This window comes from Biomphalaria glabrata, chromosome 7, assembly GCF_947242115.1.
Source record: "Biomphalaria glabrata chromosome 7, xgBioGlab47.1, whole genome shotgun sequence".
Taxonomy (NCBI): domain Eukaryota; kingdom Metazoa; phylum Mollusca; class Gastropoda; family Planorbidae; genus Biomphalaria; species Biomphalaria glabrata.
This window is the reverse complement of record NC_074717.1, coordinates 36,903,363-36,923,293: the sequence shown is the minus strand read 5'-3', so window position 1 is coordinate 36,923,293 and position 19,931 is coordinate 36,903,363. Positions and strand designations below refer to the sequence as shown.

The 19,931-nt window shown below is 36.5% G+C and overlaps 1 protein-coding gene across 3 annotated transcripts in view; it reads left to right on the top strand.

The window, feature by feature from the left end:
• Nucleotides 1-19,931, top strand: part of LOC106050406 (uncharacterized) — a 102,967-nt gene that overhangs the window by 54,290 nt on the left and 28,746 nt on the right. For all 3 annotated transcript variants that reach the window (XM_056036003.1, XM_056036001.1, XM_056036002.1), the window contains exons 5-11: nucleotides 3,187-3,358; nucleotides 4,143-4,271; nucleotides 4,735-4,890; nucleotides 8,942-9,069; nucleotides 9,895-10,029; nucleotides 11,256-11,398; nucleotides 14,213-14,324. In XM_056036003.1, coding sequence (XP_055891978.1) covers nucleotides 3,187-3,358; nucleotides 4,143-4,271; nucleotides 4,735-4,890; nucleotides 8,942-9,069; nucleotides 9,895-10,029; nucleotides 11,256-11,398; nucleotides 14,213-14,324 — 975 coding nt within the window. The remainder of the gene's footprint in view (nucleotides 1-3,186; nucleotides 3,359-4,142; nucleotides 4,272-4,734; nucleotides 4,891-8,941; nucleotides 9,070-9,894; nucleotides 10,030-11,255; nucleotides 11,399-14,212; nucleotides 14,325-19,931) is intronic.

Below are 19,931 nucleotides of genomic sequence, written 5' to 3'. Positions count from 1 at the left end.
TTGCTTTGGTAGAAGAAATAGTTGCTTTGGTAGAAGAAACAGTTGCTTTGGTAGAAGAAACAGTTGCTTTGGTAGAAGAAATAGTTGCTTTGGTAGAAGAAATAGTTGCTTAGAAACAGTTGCTTTGGTAGAAGAAATAATTGCTTTAGTAGAAGAAACATTTGCTTTGGTAAAAGAAATAGTTGCTTAGAAACATTTGCTTTGGTAGAATAAATAATTGCCTTGGTAAAAGAAACAGTTGCTTTAGTAGAAGAAAAGTTGCTTTGGTAAAAAAAACAGTAGCTTTGGCAGAAGAAACAGTAGCTTTGGCAGAAGAAACAGTTGCTTTGATAGAGGAGACTTGAGTTTTGATCTCCTTCACAGTATTTCATTTTTGAAACAGTATTTATAACAACAATGCTAACTATTATTTATTCTTAGTCTTATTGATCTATAATATCTGTGATGGACTACAATCAGTTGTATGTGATAAACTATAAGAGTAATTGCCTAATAACTAATTCTGTATCTGATAGCAAGGTCACTATTTGAATGAAAAAAAAACAGCTAGACTATATACATGATTTATCTTGTAGTATTAAGTTAAGCAAATAAATAATTCTTTATCTAACATTAGCTATATTTTTATGGAAGGGGGGGGGGAGGGGCTAAAAAACTAGCAGTATATCTGAGATACGCTGCGCAGTGGTTTCCAGATCAAGGACTTCCTCTTTTTATCTCTCTTTAAGGGGTGGTATCTTTGGGTCAGTGACTTGACTTGGCCGGATGTTGTTAGCGCATGCAGACTTGCAGTACCAGGATGGCACTCTCTAGTGCCACTTCACATGAGCGTTAACCGCTGGCCTCTAGAGTCCTTGACATTTGGTTTCATTTGTTCTGGTTTCGTAGTGAAACTGAGCAAGTTAGAGCTCTTACAAAGTAGTTTAATAAACTAGCAAAATATAAAAATACTTTTAAAAAAATCTTATCTAAGCAAAAGAGCTCCATATTTACAACTATATCTTTCAAATTTAGAACTTATTTCCTTTTTTTATATCAAACAAGATAATTAATAAGTATTATTATTATAAGTAATCATCTTCATCATCCTCATCAAACTTCATTTGGGTGAGAGCTCTTGCAAAAGTCCTGAACAGAAACCCAATAATTAATTGACTTAATGGTTAATTTTTAATTGGTTCATGTTTGGTTAGATCCAATAAATAATTCTGTAAACTATAAAGTTTAAACTTGATCCAAGAATGGGTGTGCTGGAAATAATGTGTTTTAAATTTTTACCAGACAGAGTTAATATATGCATAGTAAAAATGCAGAGTGTCTAGGTTTTTTAAAATAATGGCTAGTTTGTTTTTATATAAATGGCTAGTAGCTTTTCTTGTTTTTTTTAAATAAGTGGCTAGGTTTTTTTTTATGATAATGATTTTTTAAAACCGTTTTTACGAATACAACAAGGAATTTATTTGAATCACTTAATTCTTATATATATATATTGGAATTATTCGGAACTTGGCAAGATAACATGAAAAAGATAAATACTGGTCTGGGAGCGGAGCGAGCATAAATAAATTTATTCTCGAAAACATTCGACTTCGTACTTTAACATGTGTGTGTGTGTGTGTGTGTGTGTGTGTGTGTTGTTTTAAATGGATGTGGGTGCGTATGTGTGTGTGTGTGTGTGTGTGTTGTTTTAAAATGATGTGGGTGCGTATGTGTGTGTGTTTATTACATGTGTGTGTCACTTATGAAGCAAGAAAAAAAATACTATAAGAATAGGAAAATAATACAATTAAAAAAAAATTAAACTGTGAGTAGACCTTAAATGTATGTAGTGTGGTGGAAGGGAGAGAGAGAGAGAGAGAAAGAAAGAGAGAGAAAGAAAAAGAGAGAGAGAGAGACGGAGACAGAAAACGATTGAGGCACTATTGTTTTACAGTAGTTGTAAACGCTAAAATTACTTCTAATGAGCCCCAATGGACATTGACCAGCTCGTGTTTTATGTATACAACAGAGAAACGCATTGGCTTGGTTGGTCTTGGTTCTGTTTTTATGGTTTGAAATTGAAACAATTGTTGAATTATATAGTCCAGTGCTTCTTTATTTATCTTTGACACCCCCCCCCCATTGACACCCCCGTCCCTCTCCAGCCTGATAGGTCACAGTTTGGCTAAATCAATGTTTTTCTTCTCTTTTGCAAGTTTTTAAATTGACATTTTACGAGAGAGCAGTCAGTGTACTATTCCCAGAGGAAATAAATCCTGTTGATCATGTTAGTGAGATCAAGAACTTCTGGTAGCTTGATACATTGCGAGGTATCCTAGCTCTTGGATGAGCATGGAAGTAAACACGTGTCACTACCAGGGGATATAAGCAAAAAATATGTGCAGACATAGAAACAAACTTTATACACAGATTTGTGTTAAACAAACATACAGCCGCTGCTATTTTTAGTTTGTTTGTTCTTGTAAAGTTTCTAAGACACATATTTTATTGAGCCATAGTTCTACGACACTCTTCATCATCACAGTATGTTCAAAACTTATTATATATTATATTATGTTGCTACACTAGCGGACACACATTTGAGAACAAATTACCAAAGATAGAGCTGTTGCCAAAGATAGAGCTGTTACCAAAGATAGAGCTGTTACCAAAGATAGAGCTGTTCCCAAAGATAGAGCTGTTCCCAAAGATGGGCTCGTAGGGTAAAAATACAATGTGCATATCCCACTCCCTCGAAGGACAACGGCTTTGTCGACATGATAAGTGGCATAATAAGCAGGTCGCAACAGGGTCAACGTAATGGCATAAAATACTGTATTCTTCTTTAATCTTCGAACTCGAAGACCAAACCAATTTTTAGTGATAAATCAGTAAATCATTACCATTTAAACGATAATAAAGAAAGGTTAAATGATAAAAAAAGTTATTTATTACTCATTACTTTTCTACCCCCCCCCCCCACCCCATTGCCTTTTCTTTTTTTACATCATATTGAGTGTCACTTGTACAAAAAATTTTAGACTTATTTATATTCTTATATATCTATACACATCAAACACAGGTATTAAATGTTTTAAAATTATAAGCTTTACCTTTGTCTAGTTAAACAGACTGTTCTTGTACTGTAGGGCTTCTATGTTGAAACATGACATGCCTTATTAACAACCTATTTTAAATTCCTCTAAGATGTCGAAGAATGCAATGGTCTATCCATCGACTGGGTCTCCAAACACATCTATTGGACAGACGCAGGTAAAAAGACTTTGGAGATAGCCAACTACAACGGAAGCGGGCGGAGGATACTGATCAGTTCCGGGTTGGTCAACCCACGCGGGATAGTCGTAGACCCGGTGTCTGAGTAAGTGTATGCCATCGTTTGCTTTTACATATGTCTAGTGTGCAGGTCAGCAAACTGAGACACACATGTAAGACAATATGTATTTTCATTGATTTAATAATTGACTTGCTCCTTTTGACACTCCGTGGAGCATAGGGCCGGAGCAGTTCGGACTCTGGGCAGTTCCTCTCAGTTGGATCTATGTCCATCCTGCCATTTTTGCTTCTTGGTCTACTGATCCGCTTCATGTTTGCTTTGGTCTTCCAGCCTTTCCCTGAACAAAAATGAGTGAATGATGTTAAAACTTGACACTAGATTAGGAAATTTTGACTTAACTCTTTCTCTCCTAACTGACGATACCAGCGTTGATTCCACCAGAATGTGGTAAATAATTACGGAGAGAAAGAGTTAAGAACGATATTTCCTTGTAGTTGGTGCAACCTCACGTCCCAAAAGATCTTTATCTACTATATGACTTAAAATGTTAGAGTTTTAATTTTGACTCAAGAACCTGATTAAATATGATCTAAATAGATTAATGTATAATGCAAACCTATGAACTCAGACGAGTTATGCAACTTTATATCTCGCCACATTATACATCTTCAAACAGGCTAATATTTTTTTTATAACATGTTTCGTATGTGAAACCATGTGAAATGTATTTCTCATCGAATGAGACACACTCTTGAAAGAAGACTAGGCTTGGTACTTGAAATTTTCTTGACATTGTCAAGTTTTCCTATTAGGCCTATACCAAAAGAAATCTGACTTAATCTTACATATTTTGTTTTGAACTCTTCAGGTACGTCTTCTGGGCAGATCAGTCCACCAGGAAAATTGAGAGGTCCTCACTTGATGGCGTAGACCGCAAAGTAATAGTTGATAAAGACATCATCTTCCCCAACCAGATGGCGGTCAGCTATCCTACCAGGTACATTCACGTCTAAAATTCAAACTACAGTAGAACGTCCACTATCCGGATTAATTGGGAACGGGGTCTATCCGGATAAGCGATCGCCTGGATAATCGAATGCGGAATATTATAAACAGTCCATTTCATCAACATTATAAAGAAAATTCATATCGCGCAATACGTAAACATAAAACTAAAGTAAAATATACAGGGGAACAAAGCGTAGTACTTAGTAGCCTACCCTTATTGAAAGAATCTGATATTTCGCTACATTAGCACTTAGCCACCATACTGTAAAAAAAAAGGAAGTCCGGATATTTGACGTTCCGGATAACTGGCGTTTATAACTGGCGTCCGGATAAACGACATTCTACTGTATATATATATATATATAGTATAATAACGTTATGTTCATAGTTATAGCATTTTTAAAGACTTGAGTACTAACTTAAACTGAGCCCTTGTCACTTGCACTCTGTAGGAGGCTCTACTGGGTGGACGCCAAAAGACAGACTATTATGTCATGCGATACTGACGGCGGAGACGTCACTAAAGAGAGGGACCTCATTGAGACATCCCAGGGGAATCCAGTCTTCGGTCTGGTAGTCATTGGAAACACGGCTACCATCAGCACTTGGTAAGTTTCTTCAGTAGCTTGATTGATCGATCTTTAAACATTGAATCAAGATATTTTTTTTTTTACGGTAGGCATCCAGTGAACTTAAAAAGAAAAAAGAATGGGGTTGGGGGATTGCGCTGTCAGAATTGGTTTTTTTTTTTTTGGAAAAGTAATGCATTTTCTTAGAAGGGCTAAAGAAAACAATTACATTTATTTCCATTTTTTAAATCGTGTATTAATTTTAAAAAAAGGACTAGACTTGGGTATTTTTGTCGTTACTAAACCTTCTGTGTCTTTGCTGGAATAAAAAAAAACGTACTCCTCTCTCTCTCTCTCTCTCTCTCTCTCTCTCTGTGTGTATGGTGATATGAACTTAAAGCTGTTTATCAAAGTTATCTGACATTATTTACTAGTCGCATGTCGCTTCGGGCTGCTAGCATTCTCCCAATCAAATATTCTTAACAGCGACCTATTCAACGCCAATCATCTGCTACAACCACTGTCTGTGGGCCCCCTTAAGTTTCTACTAATTTTGAACCGTTGAAGTAGATATTTATGCGAGTTATTATTTCAATTACTTTTAGTGTTTGCAATTTTTTTCAGGTTTGTCTAATTGTATTTTTATTTTACAAAAAGTAAAACCTTTCACACCTTTGCATCTATAGGACAGTTGATCTGTTTCTATGGACGAAAGTTAAAGGGGTGGTCAGCACAACGACCAACCGCCTTTGCTCTCCCCAACTGAGGTCAGTTACTCTTAGAGTTGGGTGGACTCAAAGGCGTCCTAAAATTCCCGAAGTTCTAAATTCCAGTCTTCACCGAGATTCGAACCAGAGCCCCCACCCTCCAAAGCTCCGAAGCAAAGCGCTTTACCACAATTTTAACAATGTAGTTGTTTTTTTTTTTCAATGTATTTTCAATTTTTGTAGTTTATTTTCTGGATTATATAATTGCAGTATTGAACATCCTTTTAAATGAAGAAAAGTTGTAACGTTTATATAGGGTAAATCTGTATATGGACACATCTGAACAGCTCTCGGATTATTTTTCTGGAGACACCCAGTGATCGTTTACACCCACCTTCTTGTCTTTGTCCGCTACGCCAATGTAAAATATGGGCCTTGGTTCTACAAGCATAGGCTACTTGACTGAAACACACACTACAAAAATTAATTTCCTGTCAATTTGTTAATTTTTTCTATTTCATGGCATCAAAATCACGTGACGCTGACTCTGTAAATATTAATTTCCTGGTTGGTGGCTACGGTAACCTTAGTTTCACCCAACGTCATCTGGTGATCTGAGACTAGACTTACACGAGGGGGAAAAAAGAAGGGGGGGGGGAGAACTGCGGTTTTAAGGTTGTGTGCAGGGACGGACTGGTTGCTACATTCGGCCCTGGCATTGCAGTACAATCCGGCCAACAAAGTGCATGCTATGTGATCAAAACTGATGGTCAGCCATTTTACCTATCATGTTAATTCATTTCATCGAGTGCCAGCCCATTGGGCATTTGCCCATATGTCCAGTCCGCCCCTGGTTGTGTGAAGAAATGGTCCTGTCGTATTGACACGATTCGGTGGCGGCACCGATGAAAAAAACATGTTTAGATCTACGTTTACTTTTGTAGCCCTTGCTTCCTTCCCAGCCTTCGCGCTCTGTGGCCTCCATTCCCTCGTGGCATTGTTTATATCTACCTTGCAGTCTGTCCCGGGCTCTGATTATTTGCGGATACTATCGTTCTATCTATGCGCCTTAAATCGTTGTTGCTGCAACAGTGACGGGATGTGCCTTGGTGCAACACACGGCTGCGTGTGTGTGTGTGTGTGAAAATGTGCGGAGTAATGCTGAAGCTATATTTAGAAAGTGATCTATTTGCAGGTCACAAACTATCGTATGGGCTTGTGTTTTTTTTTACAAGGTACGGGCGTTCCTTCGGAAATGATTTTTACATCCTAGTCCTAAACACCAGCAAGGCGCCAGGGAATGGCAGAGGACAGGATTCGAACTCTGGACCATCGTGAGGATAGTTTGAAATTCATAACGATCATAGCTCTCAGTGGCGTAGCTGAGGAGGGGGAGAATTTGAAAATCCCCCCAATCAGTGTTTTTTACATTAAAAATTAAATATTACGAAAAATGCAGGGGTTACCAAAGAGGTCAAACCCCCCGGGCCCCAAACGATGGAAAATTCCTAGCTACGCCCATGATAGCTCTGGATAATTACAGCTATTTCAAAACTGTGACGAACGCGGCATTCTGACAGGAGAGGGTACTAATTCATATTTCGGCTACGTAAACAACTCTCACAGGGGCGTAGCTAGAAATTTTCCATCATTTGGGGACCCGGGGGGGCTTGACCTCTTTGGGGGCCCCAACACTTTGCGTAATATTTAACATTTAATGTAAAAAAAACAACAACAGTAATTTGGAGACCCCCTCAAGTGGGGACCCGGGAGGATTTTCAAATTCTCCTCCTCCTCCCCCCACCTTAGCTACGCCACTGAACTCTCATAGAATTGAAAATATAGTTATTGCTTTATTTCATCGAAGAAAAGAGATATAGGAATGGAGAATATGATGAGAGTATTGCAAAAAAGTCTTTGTAAAACTGATTGTTTTTAAAAATGGTTTACATGTTTCGGATGTTCCTTCAGTTTCTGAAGATAATTACATTCTAGCCCAAACCTCCTAGAGGGTGGGATGGCAGCGGGTAGGGTTTGAACCCTGGAACAACGAGACCGCCGAACGACAGTCCAGAGCCCATACCACACGGCAAGGCAGCCATTAATAAAACAAGAACCACAACTCTCGCTTCTCATGTGAACAAAAACTTGCATGGCATATTGTTATATTTCGTTGTTTTCTTTGAGTTTAGTCGGGCTCAGTGTCGATGTTTTGTTTGAGTTTAGTCGGGCTCAGTGTCGATGTTTTGTTTGAGTTTAGTCGGGCTCAGTGTCGATGTTTTGTTTGAGTTTAGTCGGGCTCAGTGTCGATGTTTTGTTTGAGTTTAGTCGGGCTCAGTGTCGATGTTTTGTTTGGGTGCAGAACAGAACCTTTTCTATATTTACAAAGCTTATATTAACTCACTCTGTCTGTCTGGTACAAACCTTCTACACGTTATTTCTCCATTCTCGGATCAAGTTGAAACTTTGCAAAATTATTCATTGTCCCTCAAAAATCACGAAGCAATCAAAACATTAACTAATTAATTATTTAGTGGTAATTAATTAATTTTCTTTGGTATAGAAAAAGGAAAATTAATCTTACTGTATTTAGATACGTGACTGTAAATGTACAGTTCTTTCCCATATACGCTTTATTGTTTATTTTAAACTCAGTATGGCGCATCTTCTTTGTTGTATTAGGATTCAGTAGGATTCATCTTGTATGTGGCAGCCAAATGGATTCAGTAGGGTTCATCTTGTATGTGGCAGCCAAATGGATTCAGTAGGGTTCATCTTGTATGTGGCAGCCATATGGATTCAGTAGGGTCCATATTGTATGTGGCAGCCAAATGGATTCAGTAGGGTTCATCTTGTATGTTTTAGCCTATACGGATTCAGTAGGCTCATATTGTATCCCAATTTTTCGATTTAGCAGGTCGCACCTTGTACGTTGTCATTTCGCTTAATCTATGTTATAGTTGGTCAATTATTCCGTTCAAGTATTTGAACATTATTGTCTATTAGACGTTAGTCAATGTTAAATGTTAATCTTAACTGTGCTGAAAGGTGAGAGTGGTTTAACATTGAGTTTGAATAGGCCAGGAGTAATGAATACAATAACAGAATTCTTTTCTTCATTGTAATTAGGTACCGGTGGGCTCTGGGAATCTACCTGGGGAGTTACACTTCCTAGTACTCTTCCAATCTTTTTCTCTCTGACAGATATACATCTATGTAATCTTAATGTATCAGTCTAACTGAAGAATGGCTGAACTAGACTTCGCCCAATATTGATTGAGCATAAGTCTAACGATTGACTTCACGTGCGTCTAGCCCAAACATTGACTAAGACTAATAGCTAAACATGGACTAAGCTCATCTTAAGTATGCATGTGTTACAGGTTCCACACGAAGATCGTCTCGACCTACGTGGCAACACGCGAGTCCCTGTGGAGTAACGAAATGGTCATCGGCTCCAGCACCGAGCTCTACAGTCTGGCGGCAACAACCACGGCTATCCAACCACAAAGTAAGTCACGTGACTAGTGGCTCATTGAATTAACTTTAAAGCGTTCAAGATGACCAACCGCCCAAAGCTTTACCTTTCCACCACCCCCTCCCTCCCCGCTAATGAAGACAAGCATGAGAACTTAAATGTATTGTAGAATTTCAGAAATTCTGAAGACAAATACCCCTACTGCATCGGTAGAGCTAGATGTGAACACACTGTGGTGTGGGGATACCACCTTAGAGAATTGATTTGTTTGAAAATATTCAAATAGTTCAAAGTATTTGGAATATATATGTGCAATTTAGACGTTTTGTAATGATCTCTCTCCATGTATTCATCCTTCTATATTTTATTTTAACATATTGAATATTATTTTATCTATCTATCTATCTATCTATCTATCAATTTATCTATCTCTGATATCTATCTATCTATCTATCTATCTAACTATCTATCTATCATATCAATCTATCTATCTATCTATTTATCTATCTATCTATCATATCTATCTATCTATCTATCTATCTATCTATCTATCTATCTATCTATCTGTCCGTTTGTCTGTCTGTCGGTCTGTCTATCTTTCTGTCTTTTTGTTTAAATCTCACTTTAAATTTCATGTTTGGGTCTTGGATTTGAACATTACCTTAAAGCAAATGGGTTGAAACTATACCTTCTTTCATTTTTCTTACTTCCTCTTGTCCCAGAAAGCTACATATCTGTTCATTTGCAGTCAGCTGTAATCATTCCTTTAGTCACATTGTATCTTCATGCTCAGGTCTGACTCGGGAATGAATGTTCAAAGTTGTTTTCATTTCTTGCATTCATTTCTCTCACCTTCAGGCTCGCACCCCTGCGGACAACCCGACAAAGGTGGATGTACGCACCTCTGCCTACCTGTAAGAGGCACCAGCTACAAGTGTGCCTGTCCGTCCTACGGAGGGCTGGCTCTGAGCTTTAATGCCAAGAGCTGCGAAAGTAAGTTTGATCACTCACCTATCCTCTTTGCTTGTCTCCTCGTTACCCCCCCTTCCCCATCCCTTCCAGGCACGGACTACACCTGGAGTTTGTGCGTACCCATTAGCTCTGTCGTCAGGTGCAGTATTACTACAGGGCGTTCCATGTGCAACCTAGGAACTTATGTTCATTGATGGATATCGCTGAAAGGTTTTAAACCTAGTATCTACACTTGCTAGAAATAGCGCACATTGCCAACCACTACACATATGAGAAAAGTGAAACAAAGTTCTTCCCATGTTCTTTCTATCTATTTAACTATTTAACTGCAATGAGAACCAAAGTATCTCAATTCAAACATAGTGGTTTTTTTTGGCTGTTTGGAACATTTGATTTCAAAGCTTATATCAACTCACTCTGTCTGTCTGGTACTATTTTGTTTTTTTACACTTTATTTCTCCCACTTCCCATTGTTGGATCAAGTTGAAACTTTACACAATTAGTTAGCGTCCCTAACGAAACATGAAACAATCAAACAATGAACCAGTTAATTAAATAATTAGTGGTAATTAATTTAGTCTGATATTGTTTAAGGCAAATAAAGCTTATAGTATTGATATATGACTATAAATCTAGTTCTTTCCTTTATATAAGCTTTTTGGTGTGTTTTTTAGAAGTATTTTTTTTACACTTTGCTTGTTTCATGCTTGAGTTGAGTAATAAATGTAAGAGATTATTTTGTGTTTGCATTTAGCGTGTTTACCTTCGCAGGGCCATTATATATAGATTCGGAATCTGCTTTAATTAAGATAGCATTTCGATATGAAGAAGTGTTTTAACTCTTTGTTTTCTTTTATAATAAACTCAAAGCTCCTTTAATTCTAATCATCACCTGATAAGTCCTCATATTTACGTACCCTAATGACGACGCGTAGTTCCTCCAACTCCCTCCTTTTTATGACAGAGGAGTACACGTCTTAAAGACTAATACTATCTTCTGACACTCACAAATCTTCCAATGTAATCTTTCCGCTTATCTTTCACTTTCCACTAATCTCTAATCCAGAAACACAATCTACTTAAACCCACCACGCTATTGGGTGATTATTTCCATTCATCTCCCCGTTAACGATAATCTCTAACCTCCCAAAATAACTCTCTTAAATAGCAGACGTGAATACAGAGAAGCGTACTACTTCCATTCAATCTCACCGTATTCTTCCACTGTTTTTTTTTCTCTCCCTCAGCTCCGAGCGAACTGTTGTTTTTTACGATGAAAGAATCCGGAGAGGTTGGTTTCATATCCATCCGAGGTGTTCAGTCAAGTTACCCGACTCTGGTAGGGAGAAGTACCAAGCCCACCCATGTGACCTACGATCCAATTAAGCAGGTAATTTGTGAAATTGACTGAACCGTTGAGATGTTAATAGGAAATATGAGGCTACTTATGTTGGATTTTTTTTTTGTTAGATAGTAAATAAACTGCTTAATTTAATGTGAAATTTTAATAAGTTAATTTTTATAGGAATCAGTTTTTAGGCGGCTTTTGGTAGGCACTCATTATTATACAATAAAACAAATCGCACTGTAAAGTTCCCCTTCAGACCTTGTGATCTAGGGTCATATTTTGTAAAGGTCATATGTTCTGTGGCCCACGGTTTACGAGGTGGTGTGGGTGGACTCATAGCTGCCCTAGAGCTCCCGAAATTAAAAATCCCAGTCTTCGCCAGAATTCGAAACCAGGAGCCTCCGGTTCGGAATCCAGGCGCTTTACCATTGGGTCACCATGCCTCCGATCGTATTGTAAGATATACAATTTGGTGGTAAGAAACGCTTCGATTCTCACGTTCTAGTTTGGCTCTGAAAATAAATCTTAGAAATTATCGATTTAAGAAGAACAGCGAAACAACAACAAAATGAGACAAATTTCAAAAGCACTTGAAAAATGCAGGAGGCAATAGTTGGAATATTATAGAGACCCACAATGTTTATATCTATATACAGTAAAAAAAAATAAGCTTATTCTTTTAAAAGATCCAGAGGTATCACATACAAAGACAATAACACAAATGAAGAGATTAGAGACAGGATTAATACAGTGATTGGACTCCAAGAAGACCTGCTTAGGCTACTACTTAAAAAAAACAAAACAACCGCAAACTAAAGCTCTATGGCCATAGCACAAGGTCCTGAGGGCTTGCAAAGATCTTTCTTTAGGGAACAGAACCAGGAAAAAGAAGAAGAGGCGGATAGAGAAAACACTAGGAAGACAACGCAAAAGAATGGACGGGCCTGTCATTGAAAGAGATTCTAAGGCAAAAGTCAGAGTAATGGAGAAAGACGGTCAACAGATTTAAGTGGTGCCCCGACTGTTCAACAGATTAAGGAATAGATGTTGATGAAGCGGTATAAAAAAAACATTATTAGTATTATGGTAAAGTTATGGCTGCCTGGTCGTGTGGTATGCGCTCTGGACTGTCGTCTCGATGGTTTGAACCCTACCAGCTGCCATCCCCGTCGTTATGCGGGAGGTTTGGGCTATGATGTCATAATTTTCCAATCTGTAGGAAAATGCCAAACATGTAAAACAAATAGACAAGTTCTTGGATGAATAATGGAACACTTAAAACTAAAGACTTAAAACTGAAGACTTAAAACTGAAGACTTAAAACTAAACACTTAAAACTAAAGACTTCAAACTAAAGACTTAAAACTAAAGACTTAAAACTGAAGACTTAAAACTAAACACTTAAAACTAAAGACTTAAAACTAAAGACTTAAAACTAAAGACTTAAAACTGAAGACTTAAAACTAAACACTTAAAACTAAACACTTAAAACTAATGACTTAAAACTGAAGACTTAAAACTGAAGACTTAAAACTAAAGACTTAAAACTGAAGACTTAAAACTAAACACTTAAAACTAAAGACTTAAAACTAAAGACTTAAAACTGAAGACTTAAAACTGAAGACTTAAAACTAAAGACTTAAAACTAAACACTTAAAACTAAACACTTAAAACTAAACACTTAAAACTAAACACTTAAAACTAAAGACTTCAAACTAAACACTTAAAACTGAAGACTTAAAACGAAAGACTTAAAACTGAAGACTTAAAACCAGACTTTAAAAAATCCTCTTTGTTATATTGCAAGCAAATGTTTATCTATCGTTTGATTTAAGAAACAGTTTTGTAACACTCATATTCACAGTTTAAATTTATGTCTCTAAAAGCAATGATAGTTACGTTCAATCATATCACATTAAAATATGGTCTAGAGATTGCACATTTTAAATTGAAGAGAACGATCCAAGGACGGTCCCAAGCCCGAGTGAAAAAAGAGAACAGTTTAGCTTAGGGCTAGCTACCCTACCCAATTAAAAAACCCACTAGCTACAGAATACCCCAAACAGCAAATCAACAGAAGTCACAGATCTGGGATAAGATGGACCTCCAGCTGGCAGGTTAATAAAGCGTGTCGGCGAAGTTTGAAGTCATCTGGAAGCTAACAGTCAGAAGATCATCATCTCTACCACGACCACCACCACCATCGGTACAAAGAACGTCCGGACCATGTTTGAGACTGGGAAGACAGCGCAAGTGGCAGCTGAGATGAAAAGGGTCAACCTCGACATCTTAAGAATCAGCAGGTCAAGACGGACTAGTTTCGGGCAGAAGCGACTGACTTCTGGCAAGCTACTTTTATTTTCAGGACATAGCAGGAGGCTACACACACTCAGGGTGTAGCTTTGATGCTGTCCAAGCAGGCCCAGAGAGCAGGTATCGTTCCACGCTAATAAGAAGAGACCTAGACTTATATCTAGTCCCCCATCTATGTGGGGAATTGTTATTTTCAGTTACTAGAAGCATTCTTTATACCCAAACACATACCAACACAGCGAAACCAAGATCAACAAGTATAAATCTATATTTAAATTTCACCTTGTGTTACATTTAGCTGTTAAACTGCTTTAAACGCAGAGTTATACCTGTAAGTCGATGAAATCTGTTGTGTTTACAGAAGTTTGTCTTTCTAATGTTAACATACCTTTCTGTTACCCCAGATACAGTAGCGAGATTTGATTCCATGTATTTACCTAACTCTTGTTGTAGGTGCATCCATAAAAACTACCTGCAAGAAGCATGTTACGTCAGATCATCTCCTCTCTACTATCCTAGATCTAACCCTTTTTTTTCTTCCAGGTAGTGTACTGGAGTGATTTGGATGAAGGAGTTATCTATCTTTCCCATTTGGCCGGGGAAGGAGAAAAAGAGATTTTCTTGAGTGGAAGGGACGGCATAGGGACTATTGAGGGTAAGGCTTTAGTCCTTCAGCTTTGTGACGGCCTTTTCTATTTCATAACTTTAGATCAACTCACCCTCTCTGTCTGGTAGAAAGTGTTGAGCACGTCACCCATTCTCGGATTTAAACTGAAACTTTGCACAATTATTCATTGGCGAAGACAAGATATGAATCAATAAGAATTAACTAATTAGTCAATTAATTATTTTTTGTTAATGTTTTTTTTTATATCAACAAGGGAAATTAATCCTTCAGTATTCACAGATATTGCTAGATATGTAGAGTTTTGTCCCCTATGATAAGTGTACACGTTATTTCTCACACACGTTTTCTCGTTTCAAGTTAAAACTTTAAACAATTATCTATTGGACCTAACCAAACATTCACCAATTACAAAAAAAAAAAAAAAATTAGTCAATTAATTATTTGTGGCAACAAAAATCAAAGTTTATAAAGCAGTGGTTCTCACAACACTTTTGTATGGCTCTGAGACCTGGATGCATTTAAGGCTCCATCAAATTCCTCACTAATCTTCGGACTCGAAGACAAGCCTTATTATGTATGTATGTATGTATGTATGTCCCGAATAGAAATTAAAACCTTTAGACCAATCTTGATAAAACTGGACATAAATGTTTCCTAGATAATGGCGGAGACCGTAGGGCAGGGGTTCTCAACATGTGGATTGCGACCCCCTTGGGGGTCGATTGACGATTTTCCAGGGGTCACCTAAGACCATCGAAAATATGGATTGTTATTGTCTATTCTTCTATTGCTGTGTGTGTGTGTGGGGGGGGGGTCGCGGCAGAATGGGGGATTGTAAAAAGGGGTCGCCGAGCTTAAAAGGTTGAGAACCGCTGCCGTAGGGTATGTTTAATGTGTCCCCCCCCCCCTCCCACGACCGAATGGCCGTAAAAATAAAATATCTAAATTTATCTCAATTAAAGAGCGAAACTTTTTTTAGCAAATCGGCTAAACCCGTTTTCTGAGTATCTATAATCTATATTATATCAAATGAATATGTCGGCTAAACGGGTCAACATATTTTCATACTCTACTTTTATTTTTGTGGCAAAATAAAAATGCGAAGGGAACATTCGCCATGTTTGACATAGGTCTAAATCTAATCCACTATATCAGTAATACCTCAACTATGGTCCGCGGGCCGCGGGTAATATTTGGCTAGTTATACATATAACATTCGAAGACAAGCCTTATTATTATATATATATCTAACATTCACGTAACTAACTAAAACTAGCTTTACATATGAAAACTCTCATATTTCTAAACTCCTGCCTTGCGGACTAAAAACAACCTCTAAATTTCTTATGTATGTCGAAAAGAAAACAGACATTCTGAAGTTGAAACTCATTTGCACTCATTTTGTTTTAAAGAGATTCAGTTTAATAGAAACCAAACTAGAAACAAAAATATTTTGTTTATTTTATCAGGAGATACTTTATTACACTGCGGAGCTGTGCCTGCGATTACATTGTGATAGTTCGTTGATTATGTCACAAAATATGTCATGTCTGCATGATTTCTCTGTATCAAATGTCAGATTTCCATGACATTAATTAAGTTTAAGAGAGTGACATTAATTTGACATCCCTGAAGCTAGTGATAATCTTAGATACCCCGAGACATGAAAACGGTTTTAAATTGAAAAATGTATTTTTTTTAAACAACTACACCTTTACTACATTCAATCATTCCACGCGCAGAATCGACTGTTCGGGCTTAGGGTAATCACTGCAAAGTAAAGTGAAGGTCATCTGTTTCCTTGGACAACGGTTAATTAGCAGGGTGTCATGTGGCCAGCACAACGCCCAAACGCCCCCTGCTGTGACCATAGTTGGGTGGACACGATAATATGAAAAACTACTTATTAATTGTTGTTTTAAATTATGTCCAACTTATTTTTTTCTCTTTAAAAACAAATAAACTTTTTTTTTTGTAAATTTAGTATTTAGTATGACAAAACTTACATTTCTTAGCAATACAATTGTAAAAAATAATATTTTTAAATCAAAAATCTAAAACCATTTGCATAAATGTGTTTAAAAATGGTAAATAGTAAACTTTCTAAAAATCATCAGAGGAGTACTGGGCCTACTATTAATAGTGAACAGTTGTAAAAATTGTGTATTTATATGAAAAACTGCTTTCATAGCCTATGTGATTTAAAATATTAGATTTTTCGCTTTCAGAAAAGAAAAAAGTAGCCGTTGCAACAGAACTTTGAATGATCTAAAATATCATGATGTCCGATTTTCATTTTCTCTTCTAGTTTCTGAGATCTAAACGGGACGGACGGACGGACAGACACAAAACTAATAGCGTCTTTTCCCCTTTCGGGGGCCGCTAATAATTAAGCTATGGCGGGGTAAAAAAACGTTCCGTTTTTTTAAACTTTCATTCATTAATTATTACAAAGGTTGGTGAGCTGTATAAATGAGTAATTGTCATTTTGACAAATGTAAAAAAAAAATTTTTTTTCTTCATTACACTAGGTAAAACCGAGAAGAAAAAGTAGCCTATAGATATACACTACATAGATGTTACGTACGTTATACTAGATAAATACGACGTTCTTTGTAATAATATTTTTAAGTTTATGAAATCTGAATATTTGTATTTTGCTTAGAGGGTTAAGAAAGAGAAAGAAAGTGAATTAATATGAGTTTGGGTTCCATTTCTTATTTCAACCGCTTTGTAAGATTTACTTTGTTGGAATGTCAGGGTGAGGTAAAATAGGAGTTCTGAACTAAAATTGTCTTTCAATTGCAATTTTTTAAACAAATAGTTTGAGATGAAATTTGTTAAAATTCATAAACCCAATTCAAAATTCTGCCTGCCTCTCATCTACTCTCTCTCTCTCTCTCTCTCTCTCTCTCTTATCATGATGCATTACTAACAACTAGAGAAAATAAATATGGAGATAGGTAAATGCAACTACCCCTTAAGAGAAGTCATCCAAGTCACTTCTTCTTTGCACCATTGTTTTACCAAATCATAAAAAAATCTAAAATTCTAATTTCCTCGTGCTCGCCAGACGCCAACCTTTAAATCTGACACCACTTCTCCTCTTGTGGAATAAAATAGGGGTTATCTCCCTTATTTGTCTGAAGGACAAAGAACAATGGAGAAGACTCAAGGCTGGCATTGGTCGTCCCCTCCACCCCCGTGACTCAACTCTAGCGTCCGTTGACACACGATGGGCACAATTCTTCATCCCCCCGCCCCTTTCCATTCACTTCTTCTTTCTCAGATTTTCTTTCTTTAATTTTGTTTTCGTAAACATTTTTGAAAATGTGAATGAAAATTTTAGCACAGAAAGTTATGTGCATCACTGTCAGTGTTTCTTCTACTTTGAATACGACCAGAATCACCAGAATTGTTGTTCAGTATTCACCGATTTCAAACTTAAATCAATCTTTACGTAATACTTTAAGTGTAAGTTAATCTCATGGCACCCTGAAAAATCTATCACAGCACAGCGACGTTCATTGAAAGCTCCACTCTTATGATACTTAGACCGAATTCTGATAGTAGTCTTTAAGCACTCTTACTGCACTGTTATATTACTTTGCAGTATTTTTTTTTACTTTACTGATAACACTAGAAGTCTTATAACTCACATACTAAACTAGTAAAGCACATGTGTACCACTCAGATATCTCACCGATAACTCTCTGCTTTTATTTTGATAGTACTTTGATTAGTCTGACAGCATTGTTAAATTTTACAGTTCTTATACATACAGTTACTTTTCTGGGTTTTTATTATTTTTTCTTCCTCTCTCGTGACGAAGATCATCTAAACCTAAAAGTGTCATTTGTTGTTTTCATTTTCTTGTATTAATTTTTTAACTAGCGAATAGAGTAATTCTGATGTATATATTAATCATATAAATAAACTTACAACAGAGGCTCGCCGATAGTAAAGCCTAGACGCAATGTTTAAACTGTCTGATGAATATATAAGAGCTTACAATAGAAGTTAGCTAGAAATAAACCTAACAAACAGTGTTGGCTATATCTGATTTATATATAAAATTGTTGATTAGAAGTAAAAGTTCCCTAGCAGTAAGGCTAAGGGCTAAGACGCAACGCTAACAGTACATTCATTCTGATCTGTAGTTTGTATATCATTACTACAAAACTTCCCACCCCCCACCCCCCCCTTCCGTCTTTATCCTTCACTGAGAATGATTTTATCGATTAAGGATAAAACTTATCTCCATCGATTTATGTCAAAGTAATGTTCAATTATTCCTGTCTCGCCTCTTCATCATTTGTCGATTTTGTGACCTGAAAAGTGGGTCGGAAATTTCCATCAGATCTTTAGTATCACAATGAGTCCAATGTCTTAGAGTTTCTGACGGTCATCCACCATGATCAAAGTATAGTCAGAAGTTGAATCCACCATTTAGTTGGCCATCCTTCACTGTGATAATTGTATATTAGGGCCAATAATTAATATATTAAAGCCAAAACGATCGAAGCTGGCCAGGGAGAGCGCGTTCTTTGCTGTTATTGTTGTTGATTTGAAGACTTTAAAAAATATCAGCAGTTGTTACTATGGAGTTAGGTGGTAAATACATCTTTGTATTTACAGTAATTAAATCAGATGACCTAATAATAATAATAATAATAATAATTTAATTTATAGAGCGCTGTTAATAAACATGATATAGGCTCAATGCGCTGTGGTAACATTACAATAGACAAACTAATCTAAAAAGGTTTTAAACAGATAAGTTTTAATGTTTCTCTTGAATGTGGCGAAGCTCAATACATGCCGGGGATCCTCGCTCGTTAAGTGGAGAAATAACTGACTTAGAATAATTTTTTATCCTCAACTAGAAATCGTGCAAATGTCCCTGAACACACACTATTAATACACAATAAAACTTAATTTTAATTCACAACAATATGACTTAGCATGAAGCTTGTAACTTATTTACTGATCTCGTTTATTTATATTCTCTCTAAAATTAGATTCTACAATAGGACATAAACAGAATCCTCAGTTGGAAAGATCCTTGCTTATTACAAAGCTTATATCTACTCACTCTGTGTGTTTGTCTGGTAAAAAGTAACACGTCACTTCTCCCACACCCATTCTAAGATCAAGCTGAAACTTAAAACAATTATTTATTGTACATAATAAAACATGAATCAATTAAAAAACAACAACAACAGATTAGTCAAATTGTTTATCGGTCCATAATTAATTTGTTTGATATTAAAAAACGGAAATAACGTCTACATTGTTTTGTAATACAGTTGAAAGTGCGGAGACCGTCCTGATAGATAAGGTTTTTTTTTTTGTTTTTTTTTAAAGAATTGTTTAAATTTTGTTTTGAACTTTGTTCTCTATTTTTAGTTCCATTGGAAAATTACTGTTGTTTTTCGAAATGTAAACATGGTGTTTCTTTATTCAGTTAAAACAATTTTGACATCTATTATCTCGTGACATCATTAATTAAAGTACTATTCAAAAACGTCTAAGTTTAAAAAGAAAAAAATTTAAAATAAAAGGACGTGTTAGTTAAGGGTTGTCTGTCTAGAGTAGGGATTAATACTTATTGTAAACCTCAGTACATGGGCG